The sequence below is a fragment of the Euprymna scolopes genome, chromosome 6, assembly GCF_053919585.1.
Source record: "Euprymna scolopes isolate OS-2025 chromosome 6, ASM5391958v1, whole genome shotgun sequence".
NCBI classification, from domain to species: domain Eukaryota; kingdom Metazoa; phylum Mollusca; class Cephalopoda; order Sepiida; family Sepiolidae; genus Euprymna; species Euprymna scolopes.
Window position 1 is genome coordinate 111,933,266 of NC_136487.1, and position 20,815 is coordinate 111,954,080.

Sequence of the window (20,815 nt, forward strand, 5' to 3'; positions counted from 1 at the left end):
TGGTCCTTTGGGGAAACTTTGTATCAATAATTATCAAGATTTGTCTCAAGTAGAATTCTAAAAAATTAGTATCCCTCCCGATCATCATTATCTGACAGCAGAAGAAACAAATAATTTAAGTGTGAAGACCAGAGGCTACTTTTTGAGTATGCTGTTGGCATTTCTTGTGGAGAAGTTAACTTAGAAAACTGGGCCCTTGAATCAAGGAAGATGGCTAACATAAGCCACAAGATTAATGTGTTTATAGACTAGAGTTGTCTATCCTCAAACACTATGATAAATTAAACATTTTGGTCAAATTTATCATCAAAGTGTATGCAGTTAGTTGGTTTGAGATCAAAACCGACAATATTTTTTTTTAACCAACAGCAGTATATTTTAATGATTCAGAGAACAAAACAGTTAACTGAAATCCAAATTACTGTTTTAAACTGTTCAAAATAGTGCTTTTACACTACTTCTGGAAAATATAATATCGATGATAACTCAAATGAATTGGATGTGAGAGAAGAAGGCATCCAAACGATTTTGTCCATTAAGTAAATAAATATTTATCCATTAAATTTTATTAGTTTTTTTTAATTTACCCAAACAATAGTTAGTTTTATTCATATTACATTGCAAAAATATAAAAAAAAAATAAGTGTTTTCAAATAATTGTTTTGTTTTTTGTGTGTTGTTTTTTCTAGAAATAGTGAACAACTAAAAAAAAAAAAAAAAAAAAAAGAAGAAAAATGAAAAAGATTACTGCTATCAATTTTGCAGCCACACACTGGTCAAATTTGATTGATTTTTCTCAAAAAGTTGTATATGGGCAGGAAGCAAGACATAGACACATTATTACAAAGTCATCGTGCCAGCAAATTAGATGTTCATTTTCCTCAAAAGGAAATTATACAGAACAATTTAGTTCTATTATAAGTTTATATTATTGCATTTAATAAAAAAAATTAAAATACATGGTTCTGTAACTTGTATCAAGTTGTTATATTGTGTAATACATCTCCTCATATCTTTTTGAATTGTGAAGTTTAAATAACTTAGTTTCTAATTAGCTTTTTTTACAATTTTTTTTAATCAATGCAGTAAAAGGAGATATTTTGCTAGTTGTGATTCATAATTAAAATTATAATTCATGTATTTATTTTTCTTTCAATGTATTTCATATAAATATATCAATTTTAATTGAATATTTTATAAAAATAGTGAAATTTCAAAGTCAGTGTTGTGAAAAATGCTATGAAAATGAAGGATTTTTTAGCATTTTTCTACACGATTTTTAAAATTAAATGCTCAATTTTCTGTTCAAGATGGGAATCTAATTTTTGGTATATGTTCTTATGACATCAAATCCAAACTATCATCACCAGTGCCATGTTGATTTTCTGAAAAAAAGTTGCAAATCGACCTGCACTACTCTGCAATGTCTTGTTTGTTTATTAAAAGTTTTGTAAATTAAACTAAAGATTTAATATATGATGCATAAAAATTGCCTATGTCTAGAAAGATTTCTCCTTCACTCACCAAAGACAGGAAATGTGAGCATCCAAAATTCTCATTTAAAAAATCACAATGTTTATTTAATGCTTTCTTAACCCCCTCCCTCCAAGAAAAAACACATACAACAAATATATTCTCTCCATTTTTGTTTAAAAAAATCTTTCAAATCAGTTTGTGTAGGTTTACAAATGACATATGCGTCATCCGGTGTCAATTAGAATATGTTCCGGTTGAGTCTCTGTTTCTGAGATCCTTATTTCATACATTATCCAAAAAAAAAAAAAAAAACAAAGAAAAAAAACTTGTTTTTAAACAAACATTTTATATATATATATATAAAAAAAAATTCATAAATTACTCTTTATCAGTAAACATTTATTGATAGTTATAAAGTTTTTATTATATCTAACAAATTGACGAATTTTATTTTACTTAAACTACAAACTTAAACAAAATGTACCAATGTATCAAGATTATGCATATTAGTTAAATCTATTTGTTTTTGTAAATCTATTTGCACTATCAAATTGTTCCCACCAGTTTTGGCAAATAGCAAACAGAATCCTGAACAGAAGCGTGTGCTCCATCCCAACTATTATCAATGGATCTGAGGTAATCTCGTCAGCATCAGACAAAGCCAAACTCTTTGTCAAGAACTTTGCAGCTAATTCTACCCTTTGCGACCAAGACCGCCAACCCCCAATATTTCCTCTTGTATCAGAAAACACGCTATGTGATATACGTATATCTGTACGTGATGTTGCCAAGCTAATCAAAAACCTTGATTCCAGTAAAGCAACTGGCCCTGATGGTATTCCAATTATAGTACTCAAAAAACTTCAACCTGAACTAGCGCCCATACTTACAAAACTGTTTAAACGTTGTCTTAAGGAGAATAGTTTCCCATCTCTCTGGAAAATCTCATCAGTATGCCCTGTATTTAAGAATTCAGGTGATCGCTCATCCCCCTCTCAGTACAGGCCAATAAGTCTCCTGTGCGTCATGAGTAAGTTGCTAGAATCTGTATTAAATACAGAAGTAATCAAACATCTCAACAAAAATAACCTTCTTAGTGACACTCAATATGGTTTCCGTTCTGCTAGATCTACAGCAGATGTCCTTACAGTTATATCGCATAGGATTAGCAAATCTCTCGACGGTGGCAATCTTTCTAGGGCAATTGCTCTTGACATATCTAAAGCCTTTGATAGGGTATGGCATAAAGGTTTACTTCATAAGATCGCTAGCTATGGTATAGCTGGAAAAGTCTTCTCAATTATTAAATCATTTCTTTCTGATAGATTCATAAGAGTAGTAGTTGAGGGGCAAAAATCAGAAGCTCACAATATTAATGCCGGTGTCCCTCAGGGATCCATCCTGGGCCCAACTCTTTTCCTGATCTACATTAATGATCTTCCAAATCATATCCTTACATCATTTGTAGACATTTATGCTGACGACACTACCATTTATGGTAGCACATCTAAGACAGTAAACGAGCAAGTTCTCTCCAATTCTCTTTCCTCTGATCTTGAGCACGTAGTACAATGGGGAAAGGAGTGGCTGGTTACTTTTAATGCATCTAAAACCAAGCTTCTCTCTTTACATCATCAACATTCTAATCCACATTTGTCATCAATTGAAATGAATGGCTCTCGTCTTCAGGAGGCCTCAAGTTTTGACAAGCTTCTGGGCTTGACCATTACTCCTGATCTTAAATGGAACACGTATATCAAATCTGTTGCCAAGGCCGCTGGAAAAATGGTGGGATCTTTCTATCGATCCAGTAGATATCTCACTGCTGATGCTATTCTCTATCTATATAAGAGCCAGGTACGTCCAAGGATGGAATACTGTTGCCACATCTGGGCAGGAGCTGCTAGAAAGAACTTGTCCTGCCTTGATAGAGTTCAAAATAGACTTCGTAGCCTCGTAGGAGATGTCCTTTTCTCCTCCTTGCAACCTCTATCTCACAGAAGAGATGTTGCGAGTTTGTCTCTGATGTATCGTTATTTTCATGGAAAGTGTTCAACTGAGCTTCAATCTATGGTCCCCCCTCGCCAAACTTTCACAAGAAACACTCGTCTAGCTGTAAACACTATCAATAATTTCCCCCACTCTTTATCTGTGCCTAAACCTAAACGTAGATTCCATGAACAAAGCTTCTTTCTTAGAACTGCACGCCTGTGGAATTGTCTTCCGTTTTCCTGCTTTCCGGCTGACTACAATATGGTTTTGTTCAAGTCTAAAGTAAATAAGTTCTTGATGAGCCGTTCCATATAAGTTATTAAATTTACCAAATTTTCATTACTAATGATTACTATATTGACCAACTTCTACTGTACACTCTTTAACCCTTATCCTTGAGTGGCCTCTGGGCCTTGATAATGTGGTGATGCCTTTGTAAAAAAAAAAAAAAAAAAAAAAAAAAAATATAAATAAATCAAATCATTACAGAAATGTAAAAATTTTAATAGGAGAAAAAAAAACAAAAAAAAATAATCATTTTTTGTATAGATTTTAAAATAGAGAATCATCTGCCTTACAACTGATTAGTTCTAAAGTCAAGAACTAGTGTTTCGAGTACAACAGCGATCAATATCAAAACTGATATCAATGTTTTTGTTTTCCAATGAATAAACTTTTAGTGATTCATGGATGAGAAAATCTTGAAAAGCAGCAATTTCCATCTTATAGCTGAACTAAAACTATTGGCCAAGCTGATTGGTAACTTAACGGCGGATTTCCCAAACTTCAGGACACTATGGAGCCTCTGAGCAGGGCAAAGATTTTTCATGGAGCACTAACAAGATAATTTCTAAAATAAATAAGGAAATCATTAATTTCAAATTTTAGCACTAACTAATGGTAATGTTAACAACGATTTTTTGTTTATAAATAAAAAAATAAAAAATTGTAACAATTTTTGAGTATTTTTTATTTTATTTTTCATGAACTATCCTGAAACTTTTTACACCAGTAAAAAAAAGAGATCAATAATTAAATGTCTGCAGCCATTTAATTTTCCATATAAAGTATTTGGTCCTCTTTAAGAAAGGGCTTTCAGAGTCCCTCAGCCTCACTCATGGAGTCCCAGGTCTCTGTGGAGCCCACTTTGGGAAACCCTGACTTAACGGATTCATTTTGGAACTCAAGTGATATGAAGCATCGAAAGACAAGGTTTGTCTGGTAAGTAATCAAACTGGTGTCACAAATAATCCAACTCAACAAAAATATCAACCCACTTAACTAGCAGCAGAATTCCACCCCTTTACTGCAGAGGTTCCTAAAATGCCAGAAGATTTTCTATTCTGATAGCTTCTTTTCTTGACCTGTTTGCCTTTTGAATTTCCTTTCTACTTCCATGATCATACAGAATATACAGAAATGCAAATGTAATATGAACCCCCCCCACCACCACCTCAAAGAAAAAAAATTTAACCCCTACCACAGTAACCCCATTATGCTTCAGTGGCAATATGCCATCTTTGGGACAAACAAAAATTTTAATTCCAGTCCAAACAACTACAGTTTTTTCTGTTCAAGTACCCCCTCCCCCTTGAATTGAAAACACTGTCTCATCTCTCTCTTCCATGCTTCCATACAATGCTGGGAAGATTCTTCTGGGATGCTTTCAGCTCCTTTATTACAGCTCATATTACAGCCTGCCTCCATAGTATCAAAACGGAACCTCTTGAGCCTAAGATGAAAAAAAGAAATTCACATGGAGCAACAAGGAAATTTGTTCCAGTATGGCAATGTTCTTCTGAATCAAGAACTGTTGGATGCTTAGGGTGATGTGATCAGGTGCATTGTCATGGTGAAGGAGAGGAGGTGTGAACAAAAGCAAGTGTAACACAAATGTGATGGTCGTAGAAAGTTTACAGCTATATACTCTCAAAATATCACATTAGACAATGATACAATCTTCTCATCCTTGTTTTGGCCAGAGATCACATAACACACACAGTCCATTACTTTTCAGATGCACCTTATAATAGCAACTCTTTAAATGGAGTTCACAATGATTAATAATAACAAATGATAGGATTATAGCTAGGATTCTTAACATTTTTAGACTACCAAGTGTAAGTCTTCAATTATCAACCATAAGAAAATAATTTTTCAATCAAAAATTGGTAATGAAGACTTAACAAAAACATTTCTCATGCTCATGGGGCTGTGGAGCCAGAGTTGGAGGACTGATCAAATTTATTGCTTCAGGAGTTGGAGCTTAAAAAAATTTTAGGAATCAGATTCTAGTATTTGGGTTACTGACTCCACAGTCCTGTTTCTTTTGCTTTAAAATTGCATTCCTTAGAGTTCATAAAAACAAAACGCTGAATTCAAAGAGACTTGATAAACATGCCCATATGATCTTAAAATCAAAATGTTATAATATATAGTATATATTTCACTCATTTGACATAATGGTTAGAATATTTGTAAATGAACACAGAGTTCAATACCCAATCAAGTTATATCAAAGACTCAAAATGTTACTTGATGTCCCCTTGCTAAACTCTGAGCATTATAAGGTGACGATCAAGAATAAGTGGAGAAATTTGGGGAAAGGAGTGGTACTCTCCTCTAAGTCAATGTAATAGCCAACAAAAAGAACCTGCAGGTTACCCTTGACTACAGTAAAGCTCATTATATATATAAATTATTATTAGTGAAAGACTTACATTTCTTCTTCCTAATTACTTAAAAATATTAAAATTTGATTCAGAATGTTTTAAATTTTGGGAGTCAAAGTTGAGCTCTTAGGCTTCTATCGTAATCAATTTTAGTGCATGTACTAAAATTGGCAAGAAAGCCTTCAAAAACTACAACTAAATTTTTTTTCAACGAAGCTAATATATTTATTGAACAAATTGTCGAATGCAAGTTAGTTTTGTTTTTAAGATATATCAGCAAAATTATTTATGATGGGTATTAAAATGAAAATAGAATTTATAAGTAATCATACTTATTAAAATCATTTTTTTAACAATTAGTCAACCAATTCATTCTGTTTATCAGTTTTGTTGTAAATTAAAGTCAACAATGCAATATAATCTTGATTAAATATTTACAAATAAAATCATCTGAAATAAGAGTTTAAAAATTAAAAATTGTGAGGTTTTGATCAGAGACAAACACTATCATAATTATAATAATTATATATATGTGTGTGTGAGAGAGAGATAATCTGATCATTTCCTAGGAGGATGAAACTTGGATGCCTCTTGAGTACCTTTGTCATGGATATATTATTATACTACCATCATCATTCTAACTTCTTATTGTTAAATACTCTATGACTCTTTACTGTAAACGCCTGCCGGCATAACATTCATAGGTACTCAATCTCCTTCCATTCATGTATTAATTTCCAGTAGCCTGGAGGGAAGACTCTAGCTTACAAAGTCAAAGGTAATTATCACTTTCTACACTGATGATTGCATAAGCATGAAACACTAATATCTGTCAGTATAATAAATTGTTAATATATATATATATATATATATATATATATATATATATATATACACACACCTTGCTTCAGTTGTAGCTCCATTCTTATTTTAATTATTGTCAATAATATATATTCATACATAATTCAAGTCAGAACAGAAAACATCTGCCAATTGTGTCATGAATCCCGACAGACTTGAATATGTGTGATAAGTTGTAAAAATTATATATGTAATATTTTCATTATTATTTAAATTTTTTTTATTAGATGTTAAAATGAGTTTGAATGATTAAATAAATTTATTGAATTAATAATGACAGTTGCTAAGAAAAAAATATGGATGAGTAAAAGCAGTTAATGATAAACAACAATAAATGAAAATTAATTAAAAAATGGAAAAATGTGAACAAAAATGCAATTTAAAAAACAAGTCAGAACTAAAAACCAACAGAGTTGTATTAGGAGAAAAAGGGAAGGAAGGAAACTTAAACTGAACAAAAAAAATGGGGGGAAAAATAGATGGTTTCACCAAAACACACTTAAAGTTGAAGGCGCATCAGCCAATCAAATGTAAGATCTGAAATGACAGAGCATTTTAACCAAATAAGGAATAATGGCTTTATTAACATGCATGGCAACCACAAAGGAAAAAAAAAAAAAAAAAAAAAACAGAGGTTGGGACTAAGAGTACAGTAATACAAGGCAAGGGTCACTACAATGTTGGGAAAGCAATTTAACAAAAACAAAACTGAAAAAGTATAAAAATCACTTATGCAAAATTCTATTAAAATATTAAAACATTTTATGAAAATAGAATTATAAGAAGAAATTAGCATGTCAAAAGATTAATGTAGATATTTTCATATTCTCAATTTGAACCAACATTGAAGTTGATATTATACATAAAACAGCCATTTTTGCACCTATTTCTTTGATCATAACAGCTTTAATAAAAGGTGTATACATAAAACTGTTCAGTCAGTTTTAGCAAATATTGGAATGAAAATTTAATTTGCAGTCACTTTCATATTTAATCTCGTCAACAGTTTTTGTTTTGATTACTAATATCGAGTGTTGGAGGAGTTACCTCCTTCCCCACTGTCCCTTTCTTCTACTAATGAAGAATTGTAATTAGAGTTAATTTTCAAATGTTACTCCTAATATCTCCACCCCTCCTCCGATAAGCAATTTTCCTTGAATGTAAAAACACTTTGAGCAATAGTGAATAGAGATAACTAATGCATATAAATGAAATTACAATTACTTATTGCTTCAGACTAGTTTCATTTTTGTCCAGAGAGGTAAATAATCACTTAATAATATTATGAACAACCAAAACAAGTCTGACATATGCTTTGCACAAAGAATTTGTTCATATTATTGGATGAAAATGAAGTTACAGGCTTTAAATCAGAGCATCCTTCTAGAAAGATATTTTCTTTTAAAAAAAAAGAAAAGAAAAAAAAGAGGAGTTTCTCACTCCTGATTGTCTGGCCAAGTTCTTGGATACCGACCCAGATATTACTACATGCTCATATATGTGGAAATGAATACACTTTAGTTTAATACCTCAAATATTATACAAGAAAAGTTGACCAGAACTATGAAGCTGTTTCTTTTACAAGGAGAGTGCAAACTTGTCAATTAGTGAATAGAAATACGAGAAAAATATCCGACTGTATGATATAACCAAGACATTTTGGTAAAATTTATATCTTCTTCAGATATTTAAAAAACTTAGAAATAGTGGGTATTAACTTGAGGAAAGCATATTACAAAATAAATATGGTTAAAATAAGAGAAAGCCAGAGAAAAAGGAAGAAAAAGGGAAGGCATTGGGAAGAAGAGAGAAAAAATATATGCAAAATGATGAGAGAAAATGAGGTGAATCTTTTTTTAATTTATCAAGTTGAAGAAATAAGGTAATAGTTAATAAGATTCATACATCCATATTTAGGAATTGTAATAAGAATGAACGAATGAATGTAGTATAAGATTATACTAAAATATGAGAACACTAGTTTTTTGTTGCACTTCGATGGATATCAAAAGCCTACATTTTTCTATTTAAAAATTATTAAAACAAACTTCTTAATATACTCGGTCATGGATATGCGAATGATTAAATAAAGATTAATTTGCATATTCTTTAAAAAACAAACTTTAAGGATTCATTTTTTTATAGTTTGTTATTGGATGATTGGTTTCATTTAACTATTACACTCAATTCTATTTATGCATATCCATACATATATATATATATATATATATATATATAAGTGACCTTGTCTGTGTGTGTGCAGTATGTTTCTACAAAGTTCTTCTGAATTTTTGTTCTACAGACTTGAAAATAGAGAATTTGGACCTGTGGAACTATTTTAATTTGGTTTTTAGCTGGTAAGAGTCACTAAGAGGTCAAAATTGTAAAAAGAAAAAATAATTTTTACCTTGACAGGAGTAAGTCAATAAAATCTATTAATTCTGCACATGTGCAAATATGTATTTATAACTTGAAGTCGATCAATTTTTAATCTTTCTTATCTATCTGTTGTTGTAGTGACCAAGACTGGAGTGCTAAATGTTCTGGTTTCAGTTCTAGCTGATGGCATTACTATATATTTAGTACAATATAATATTCAATAGAGAATTAGCTCTATAATAATATGAAATCTGCTTGAATTAAAATATTATATTTAAGTATATTTTACAACCGGGCAACACCAGGCAGCCTGCTACATGCACACACACAATAGAGAGCTGTTTACCTGGAATGCAGTGAAGTTATTTTAGTTTTTAACTTTTATTTGTTTGCACATTTTTGAAGTTATACAGAAATAGAAATAACATTTTTGTCGTAAGAGAAACAACTCTTTATATTCTTCAATTAAAAATACAATTTTATCATAATTTAAAATAAATATTTTCATATTTTTAAATAAATTGTAGCAAGTATGTTATCATAGAATCATAAAAAAAATGAAAATTAATTATCCATAGTTTGATATGTCAACTCAAATGCAATTAGATCCAACTTTTAAAATCTCCCAAAATAACTATCTATTAGAAGAATATATATAAAAATTCGACATAAAGTTCATACTTATTAGCATTTTATTTATATATATATATATATATATATATATATATATATATATACAGTATTATGTTTTTTGTTTTCTAAGGTTTTGGTTTTTCATTCCGACAAGTTGCACTTATAGAAAATCCAGGATATATAACTATGTATTATAGATAGCTATGTATCAACAAAACGGTTGCCAATATTTGGATATTATTTTTTAAATTGATTACTGGAATCTAACTTTCTATTGATATATATATATATATATAGATATATAGCCATCCACATACAGTACTGTTTTGCTGTATTAGTGTGGCTAGACCAGGAACTACCTCAAGCCAGAATTGAAACTCGCCTGTCTATATATATATATATATATATATATATTGTAGAATTTTAGTAATAAATAAAATTAATTTCTTACTCATATACTGTAGGCTGCCATGATGTATTTTTAAGCCAAAATGTTATAGAAGATTATCTTTCTCCCAATACGAAGACACTATACAGTGTCCATTGACTATGAACAGTAAATTACTTTTTCATTAAAATTCTACTTAATTCTCATTTTTGGTGTAGGTACCTATTTTTTGCCTGACATGTACTTATATCAAATAACTTTCCCTGTTATTCTGAACTACTATATTTCACCTGTGTCAATAAGCATCAAAAATTGTTTGAGTTTTCCTTTATTTTTTATTTCAGTAAATAACTGATTAATAGTAAATAATGAAAAGAATTTAATATATACTTAAAGTTATGATATACACACGCGCGCGCGATCTTGTCTGAGAATTTTTATTTATGCGGAGATTAAATATTATCCAGTACTTTATGAAAGAAAATTAATTGTTAAAAAAAAAAAAAAAAAAAAAAAAAGACAATGAAATTTGAAATGATAGACTGACCTTCATCATCATCATCATCATCATCATCATGGAGAGGATTAAAATCAACTGCAACAGCAGATCTGGTGACGTCACTGTTGGTACGGTCATGAAGCGGCCGTATCTCATGATGAAGAAGAACTGTAGTGGCGTCGGATGACAGAGAACGCTTGTGTTGGCGTATTCTGCAGCGATCATCACCTGATTGTGTAGAATAAAATAATAGATGAAATAATGACATACAAAAAATATTTCAATTTTCTCCCCACTCCCTTTCCTTCAATTTTTACTATATTACATTATCTTGTGTAATATTTTGATTAAGTTTCTATAAAATGAGAATTAGCAGTCATCTTGAAATTTTGGAAAGTCAGTACCTTACTATAATCATTAATTCCTTTTATTAGTGACAGAATCTCAACAGAACAAATCAAAGCATCCAAATATATTAGAATCCCACACCAACACAAAGCAAAGAAAATCACATATGTGAAATAACTGAGAGTAATTTCAAATGCACAAAAATAAAATCATGGCATATAATAAGCATCAATAAAATATATTAATTAACCAGATTAGTCACATCATCAAAAGCACCAATCCAACAAGCATTAATAAAACTACATCAAACTTGCTTACTGATTGATCAAAATACATGGGTCAATAAAGTTCTGAATGATATTAGAAATTAAACTAGTTAAGGATAGACCAAAAAAATTAAAAGAAACGCTAGATCAACATGAAAGCATATGTTTAGACAAGAAAGCTTGTAATAAAGTTATTGTTAGCAGAATGTTAATGTCCATTTGCCATAATTGTTAAAATGGTGCTAATGGACTTACTGATCCGTGCTATTTTTTAAATCGTATTTCCAAGTTTAATTAAAGTTTTATGATATTTTTTATTCAATTGTAAGGTTAAAGTACAGAATAGGTACAAAACACCCTCCTCTCTCCATGTTAAGAATGGCTTTTTAAATAATAACATTATTTTTGCACGGATCAATAAGTGCATGAATACCATTAAATATTCACTAATTGATTGTACGATCATTAGTCAAGTTGTACCAAGGACTCAACAAAATGATACTTTATAGCGCCTTGTTAATTAAACAGTCAGTTAAACAGTTAATTAAAGGTGAGAATCAAGTGGAGTAATTCATGGAAGAAAATATTGTCCTCTCCTATACCTCGATTTCACACTTTCATTTTATAGTCCCAAAGAAATTTCACTAAATATCTGATAAGAAATTAGTCATTATGGAATTGTTTTACAATTTCGAAAATGTATATTCAATAAATCAAAATAATTATCTTTTACTAAGAAATATACATTTTCATAGAAGTTTTCTAAGAGGTTAGAAATATATAAAAGTTATTTATTTTTTAATTGCTATCAGGGGAAAACTAGCAACTCTGATAAAGAGTCATCCCCCCCCCTCCAAAAAAAAACAAAAAAAAAACGGGAAATCATTTTGTAGAAAAAAAAAGAAACTCAAAAGAAATAATTTATTACTAACGAGACCCCATGGAAATTCCAGTTACCTTTTGCATCTATCCATATAATTTATTGTTAAGCATAATTATTTTCAAATAATGTCTGTCAGGGTTATTAAAAAAATTTTCTTCCATATAAAATGACTGTCATTATCAGTTATATATGAAAAATTGTTACAGCTTTCAATAAATAAACTGACATATTCATTTTATTTTAAATAAAAAAATTATTTATTCAAAGTAGTAACAATTCTTTTAAAAACAATATTCTCTTCATTTTACTGTTAAAAAGTAATTATCATTAAATGAAACAAACATCACTTTTAAAATTGTAAAAAGTAAGCGTATATTAAAATTACATTAAAAGAAAAAGAATGCAAAGAATAAATTTTTAAAAGCCATTTCAGTGAATGGGATGAGAGAATTAAATTTTGGAACAATTCATTTTAAAATAAGTCTAAATTCATTTTTAATGATCAGGCAATCTTATAGTTTAAAAATGGGTATTGAAGGTAATAACATAATGAAAATACAAGTATATTACTTATACAGACAGAATTAAAAAAAAAAAAAAAAAAAAAAAAGGTACCAGAATAGAGATTAACAACCAAGTCTGGCTCAAGTAAACCTCTAGAATTGCGGATACTGCTGCTGGCACTGCTAATACTGTTCTTGTGGCTGGATAAAGACAAGAGAGACTCAGCACTTTTCGCACTGCGTAAACGCCGCTTCTTCCAATTATGTACGTCTTCCTCTGTAATTGCTTTGCGCTCCATCGTGCCGACACTGCCAGCACCATCAGCTGTAATAGAAACACAAAAGTGTTACAAAAATAAATAAATAAATAAGTACTAAAGTTATATTAATAATAAGAATGCATTGCCAATATGAATCACATTAGAGGGGTCAAGCATACATAAAGTAAACGAGTTTGTTCTAAAAACAAGCAAAACATGCCCCCCTTCTATCTCTTGAATAATACAGGTAAAAAAAGGTGAATCTGCTGTTACCACATACAAATACACTAACAAAATCATAAAATAATGACTGCAATTGAATAGAAAAGTCATGGGGATCAGAAAAAAGATTTGAGAATTGATATTTGATAGCCAATCAGTATCCAGCAAATGTTGGCTCTTATTTCAAGTAACAGAATACAACAAACCAAATAATGATAAATGTATATGATCGACACAAAAGACCAGATAATAAATTAGATTAGTAATGAACTGCTATTTACAAAAGCAACTACCACACAAACTAGCTCCTTTAAACATATAGAACATAATTATAAAGAGAGGAGCAAAAATGTTTATTTGAAATTCAACCATTAAACAAAAAGTTACTTCAGAACACTGGTAACTTATGGGATTAATGGCTCTGAAACTTAAGGTTTGTTATAACAAATCTCTTAGTATTTGATATGCTATAAAATCTACCATATCTAAAACCTTATTCTGCTAAATGTTTCTTTTCTTTACATATTTTTTTGAAAAACTAAAACTTACCGTCGTAGATCAATCCTTGCAGACTGGATTTCCGTGTCTTCTGCTTGACACTACTTGAACGAGATTTACTGAAGAAGGACTTCCAGCCACTTACAGGTGACTTTTTGGGCTTAACTAATGTGCCCATACTGCCAGGTTCCCGAGCTTTTTTCCTTCAAAAGAAAAGTTTCAGATGAATAAAAAAAAAAATTAAAGAAACGTAACTAAAATTCCTGTTTTTGTTATTTGATATTTTTAGATAATGTGTGGCCACTGGAGGGATGTGATATGGTGAGAATTATTTTTGCTGGACCCACAATCAAATTTATACAAGCACTTGCCCGATTCGGACATCTACACAGCTATGCGGATTACCCAATATATAACTTGGACCTTATTACCCAACTACTGTAAAGAACGCCTACCATGGATTTTACCAAGCAACCTGGATCTGCAATTTTCATATTCTTTTCTGCGAATCCTCTTGCTACATGACTTCTGATAATTTAAAGAGAATTTAATAATGTTGACTTTGACTTTCCATGTCTCACTGACTTTAGCAAATAGGGCACATACCTTTATAAATATTTGCTAATATTTCCTCTCCTCTGATGAGATGGTAGACATCGAAACCCTATAGGTTAAGGAGATTAATTTTCTAAAGTATTCTTTGTCTTGCTTAAAATAATAAAAATCTTTGATATGAAACTCAACCACTTCATTTCAATAAGGGTTTTTTGAAATTCATTGAATCACAATTTAATTTATTTGCTCTATCTTGCATATCGAGCAATTCTTATTTAGATGGGGTAACTTATATAATATTACTGCCAGTAATATTTTGTAAACCTTATAATCACAGGTTTCCATACCAACTGATTGTTAAAAAAAATCTATTCTGAAGTATATATATATACACAATATACACACACACACTATTGTAGAAAGAGATTTGTGTGTGTGTGTGTGTGGGTGTCTATGAGTTTGTTCCCTATGAACTCGAAAATGGCTGGGCCAATTTTTATGAAATTTTACACAATATTATGTGTCTGGCAGTGTTCTTAGATAGGTTTTGTATCAGGTTTTTGATATCGATAATTGAAATAATCTGATAAAAGGAGGAACAGGCGATTTTGACCAAAGTTGACATCATACACAGCCCAACATCACAAGTGCATTTGAGAAGTTTTATTACCACATCCAAAAAGGCTCAACATAAAAACAGTAGGTTCTTTGATATGACAGGGCACGTTTAAAATGAATGTTTCTGTTTAGAGCCCAATGGCTCTAAACAGAAAGCATGATACTTGACTTTTGCATTTTAAACTTTAATTCAATTATTATATATAAAAAATAATTTGATAAAATCAACAGTAAGTTCTCTACAGTGCTACATTATTAAAATTTTAGATTACAGTGTATTGTGAACTCACTGCTAGGAGGCATGTGAAATTTTCTCCCATTGCACCATGATGGGTCCCCAACAAGAGCAGGCAATCAATCGATTTGATTGAAAAATGAGTGATTTCACTGACAATAAAAGTATGAGAGTGTGAAACATTCGTTGATCATTTAATCTCAAGTAATGGCGGGTCTCTTTGTAAGTGTGTGTATGTATTATAGGCAAATTTGGGCATATCTTATTGGTTTGAAAATATAGGTTCTTTTTTACCAATTGTCATAAAATTTTAACCATAGAATAGTATTATAATCTTTAAAAAGCATGCAAAATTTCATTTAGTTTAGTCCCATAGAACCAAAGATATAAGCATTTAAATATTCAGTTTGGCTACCAATGTGTCCATAGATACACCAGGTTTTTTTGGCAATTTTATAAGTTCCAAATCTCAGCAACTATTGATCAGAATTTAACAAATGAAGACTCGTTGGAAAAATAATGACCTGACTTGTATAGTGGGCTATACGACATTTACCCTTAAGGTCGCACATTAAGATCATTCATAGAGCCTATTTAAGCACTTTTTACAGCCATAAAATGTTTCAATCATAGTCATTTGTTTCTCTAGTTTTGCATATGAATTACAAAATATCTTATATTTCCCCTTGATGGAGGGAGACTAAAACTTACTGCTATGGTTCTAAATGATCTGAAATAACAGCAAGGGAAGACTTGATTCCAAATATTTCTCATGTTATATCTCCCCTCTTTGGTTTTCATACATGAAGTAAATTTCACAGTGTATAAGGATTATTTGATACTGGAGATATTCTTAATTGTTCCTTATTTCCAAAAAAAGGAAAGATATAACATAAGAAATATTTAGAATCAAGCCTCCTTGCTGTTATTTCAGATCATTTGAAACCATAGCAACTAGTTTTAGTCTCTTCTCCATCAAGGCTAGAGGTTTTGGGGATATATATATATATATATATATACACACACACACAATTATAAAAACAGAGTTGTAAAGTAGAATTTAAAAAAAACAAAACTTTTTGTACAATTCTACTTTCCAACTCTTATTATTTATCCTAAACTTTACTACCCTCATTGAATGTATTGAGCTTTTTTTTATTTGGTTGGGATTAAAATATAAATAACTATATATTTTATTTTGGGTTTTGCTTTTTCTTGATTAATAAATCCTCCTCATAAGCTTTTCTGCCTGTGTATATCTATAAAAGTGAACGTGTCTGTCTGTGTGTGTGTGTGTGTGTGTGTGTGTGTGCACATTTCCCTTTGCAATAACTGTCAATTTTAAGTCTACAGACTTGAAATTTGATATACAGAGTACTGAGATTTGGAAAAATCTTTGTAATAATCCGTTTTCTGCCAGAAATTTGGCTGTCAAGGGGTCAAAGTTCAACGATTTGACCTTTAAGAACTCTACCAAATTTCTTCGCCAATTTTGGGTATAAACAATTGAAATTTTAGATATAGGTTCCTTGGACATGGATCGAACTCAATAACTTGTTTTGAGCCCAAAACAATAAATGTTAAGGGGTTAAAGTTAAAAAAAATTGACTGCTGTTTTTTTTTTTTTTTTTTTTTTTTTTTTTGCTCAACATACACCTCCAAACACCTGGGCAACGCCGAGCTGAAATGCTTGTATATACATACACACACACATTATATATATATATATATATATATATATATATATATATATATATATATATATATATATACACAGACACACACACATATATATATGTATACTTTAATTGTTGAATTCTGAAGAAACTAAAAACGACAATGATTAAAAATAAATAAAAACAATTATTTCAATTGATACTATCTGGTATAAGCAAAAATTTTAAAGATTTTTTGGAAGAGAAAAAATTCAAAATTTCCTTGCAATACATAAATGGAGTTAAATATTAATTTGTAGAAGTTTAAAAAAATTAAACGTGGAGGTCAGGAAGAAGAGGCTCATTAAACTTCTTTCTTAAACTTTAGTCAATTTGCATTATCTTTATATCGAAGATATTTTTTTTTTTTAATTTCAAAGAAACAAAAACAAAAAAATATTTACTTGTAGCCTGGTAAGTCCAACACAGTATGATATTTGGGGGGCAATCTTTCCGGTCCCCCACCGACATCTATGTACTTCTGAGAAGGTACATTATGTGATGACAATGCTCGCTCTCTAGCTTCTTCTAATGTCAACAACCGAGTCGGTGTAGAAATGGCTAAAGATTTTGGACGTGGTTTTTTTTGTGACTCTGTGGACAAAAAGGAAAATGTCAGACATGTAACAATTAACCAAAAATAAAAAAAATATTAAAAAAAGGTCTTTTTTTTTTTTTAAATAAAATCGTTGTTTTAATGAATTTATTAAGCGTTTCAAATTCTCTTTTTACATTTCATTCTTCTAGACTCACTGTAGTGAGGCAATCCTGGCTTCAAGGCATTTCCTCTAACAGAAAAGACATCACAAGAAAATACAAGTCTTCACATCATTTCACGTGAATAATTTGTGCATTTTTATTATATGGGAACAATGTCATTTTTTATGCAACGTTATACTTTACTTCTTCATTTACTGCTTTTATAGTTTTTGTAGACAAACTATTAATAAATAAAAAGTTTGGTCCACAACTATCTTTTTTTTTTCACACATGTTTATAATTAATATGTGAATTTACCCGCCCCCTACATACCCATAAAATTTATTTAAATCTTGATTAAAATATCAAATATTTTAATTTTTCACAGAAAAAAAAAAATATTAAAAAATGGAAATCAAAAGTTATATTCACCACCTACAATCAATATACACTCAGTAAAAAGTAGTTCCTTGGCATGAAAACAAAAGTGTTTTATTACTTAAGTAGTCCAACTTTTTGTTTTCCTACTCACATAGTTCCAAAGCTCTCAGAATCTAAATTCATTTTGACAATAAATGAGTAACTTCTATTTCATTTAAAATATTAAATATTTAAAATATCACCATGTTGCTTAAAGTACAGAAAAACAAAATACTATTTTATTTCTTTTGATGCCTCAGGACATGTACATGTCAAATATAATGAGTATTTTGTGCCTCTGTACTTTAGTACAGACATAAAAATAATATCATCCATAATACCTACATCAAAAATTTCAATATTTAGATAAGGATACATTTTTCATGGCTGAATAATTGTAAAGAAACATCTATTTTTGCTTAACTTTATTCAGTGTTTACAGACTTTCATTTTTAAATAACATTTTAGTTGTAAGGGACAATTCTTTATTTTCTTCAATAAAAAATATCAGTTATCTTCCTTGTTAATTTTTATTATTTGGTTATACATGAAAACTGTTTCCATATTATCAGTTGTCCAAGAGGAATTACATAATTTATTTAGCAAACTACATTATTCTAGTGCCAATAATTAATGAAAGTTGGCTAGTCAGAATCAAAATTTGATTGCCAGCTTAAATGATATTTAGACCAAACTTTTAAAATCTGAAAAGATAATTTCATATCTTAGATTAAATTGAATTTTGTAAAACTTGAAAAAAAAAAAGAGGCCTTACGCCTAAGTTCCGGTGAAGAATATGAAGGCATCTTGTCACTAAAGATGAGGTCTGCATAGCATATGAGAAACTCTGTTACAACTGCTTGAATGCTGACCCCTTGAAGAGCAGCAACACCCCCTCCAAGTTCTAGTTCTTTAGACCTACAAAGATAAAAAAAAAAGTTAAATAACACAAAGATCATATGTTCAACAAAAAAAAAAAAAAAAAAAAAAAAACTGAATGAAAATGCCACTAAAACAAAATGCACTAAAGGTTAAAGCAGAAAAATATTAAATTAATTGTAATTTAAAAAAATAATTTTTGATGTTTATTTATATATAAAAATATATAGAAATAATGATTTTTTTTGTAAGCTGAGTTATATTTTACAAGACATTTACATGGCGAACTAAACTTTCAATTGATAAATACAAAAAAAAAAAATTTTTGGTACTTCTGCACTTTTGCCACCGTGCTAAAATGTTATTTTGAAAGCCATTCTTAACATGGGGTGGGGAGAGTGTTTTGTAACTATCCTGTACCTCCACCTAAAAATTTAATGAAAAAGATATTGTTTAGCTTGAATTTAACCTGAAAAAACTATTTAAAAATAGCGCAGTAGCAAAAGTGCACAAGCTACAACAATTTTTTTTCCTAAATATCCTTTTTTATAATCTTGTAATTTAGTGCAAAAATATGGTAATCGATATAAATTTTTAAAACATCTCAAAAACAAATTTTAATCGCCTTGTTGGCAGCAGCAAAAGGCTTAATTATATAAACTATTTAATAAAAGTAAAATTTATCTTCCTGATCATTCAGTTTCTGCCTTTAAAATAATATTAAGTGATTTTTAAGATATAATTTGAAGAATACAAAAAGGTATATCAGCTGAAAAGTATTAATATATTCAAAACAATATGTTCATTCATGCTTATCTCAGTGACCTTATCTGGACTGCATGTATGAACTGAGTCTTGGCTGCCATGTTGGATTTAATCTTCATTTATTGAACTGTTTTTGGATAAATGGATGAATTGAAAACAATGAACGATGTAGAATATTCGTAATATTAATTATCATCAATACTTATCAACATGGCATGGCTCAGGATCCATTGTATTCAAATTTGTTTTGTAAATATTTTTATGTTCTCTATAACTATAACCATGTATTTTTGCTAGATTCAATATCTAAGTTAAAATGATAAATAAGGAATACTAATTCTTAAAGAATTCTTAAAGAGTTATTTCCCATAACTGATTTTTTTATGTCTTTATTTAAGACTGTCATAATATTAATAAACTGGCAGAGCAGATTAAGTATTCGTTTTAATAAATTGTAGAAATGTATGTTAATTTATTACCAATAACATGATATAACAATAACAAAGGAAAAACTGACTAATTAGAAACAAAATTTGATTTGACAGCTTAAATACTATTTAGGTTCAATTTTTAAAATTTGGTCAACATAATTTTATATATTAGAAGATTTATAAACCATCTTAGAATTTTATATCACCAATCTTCTCTCTTTTCCTCTCTTTTCCCAGGTGACTAGAGAGAGAACCACATCTACCTGGCTAACAACAATCAGATGAAGGATAAAAGCAAAAGAATTAAAAACAATCACAGACCTCAAGAGATTGGGTGCCCACACAATGGCAAGATTTTTGGAATGCATTCCCGTATCACGTCCATGTCCAGCAACACGAGCAAGATGTCGGATGAGGTATTCAGTTGTTCTACAAGAAAACAGACAATACTGATAGAAACTCACAAAAATAGTCGAATCTTTGTAGGCAAAAGATGTATCTCAAATAAAAATAAAATAAATAAAAGTTGGATTTATTAAGTTTATTTCGTGTACCAGCTTAGTGCTGCCCAGGATACAATGGAGTCATTTTAGTTTTTTTTAATTATTTTTTTTCACA

General features: G+C 29.9%; 1 protein-coding gene across 21 annotated transcripts in view; it reads right to left on the reverse strand.

Annotated features, from left to right (window-relative positions):
• The window catches only part of LOC145277872 (uncharacterized), a 623,323-nt gene that overhangs the window by 12,669 nt on the left and 589,839 nt on the right, over positions 1 to 20,815 (reverse strand). For all 21 annotated transcript variants that reach the window (XM_080129852.1, XM_080129859.1, XM_080129853.1 and 18 more), the window contains 6 exons: positions 20,519 to 20,626; positions 18,898 to 19,040; positions 17,408 to 17,597; positions 13,932 to 14,083; positions 13,013 to 13,225; positions 10,949 to 11,128 (listed from right to left, as the gene is read on the reverse strand). In XM_080129852.1, the coding sequence (XP_079985978.1) occupies positions 10,949 to 11,128; positions 13,013 to 13,225; positions 13,932 to 14,083; positions 17,408 to 17,597; positions 18,898 to 19,040; positions 20,519 to 20,626 (986 nt within the window). The remainder of the gene's footprint in view (positions 1 to 10,948; positions 11,129 to 13,012; positions 13,226 to 13,931; positions 14,084 to 17,407; positions 17,598 to 18,897; positions 19,041 to 20,518; positions 20,627 to 20,815) is intronic.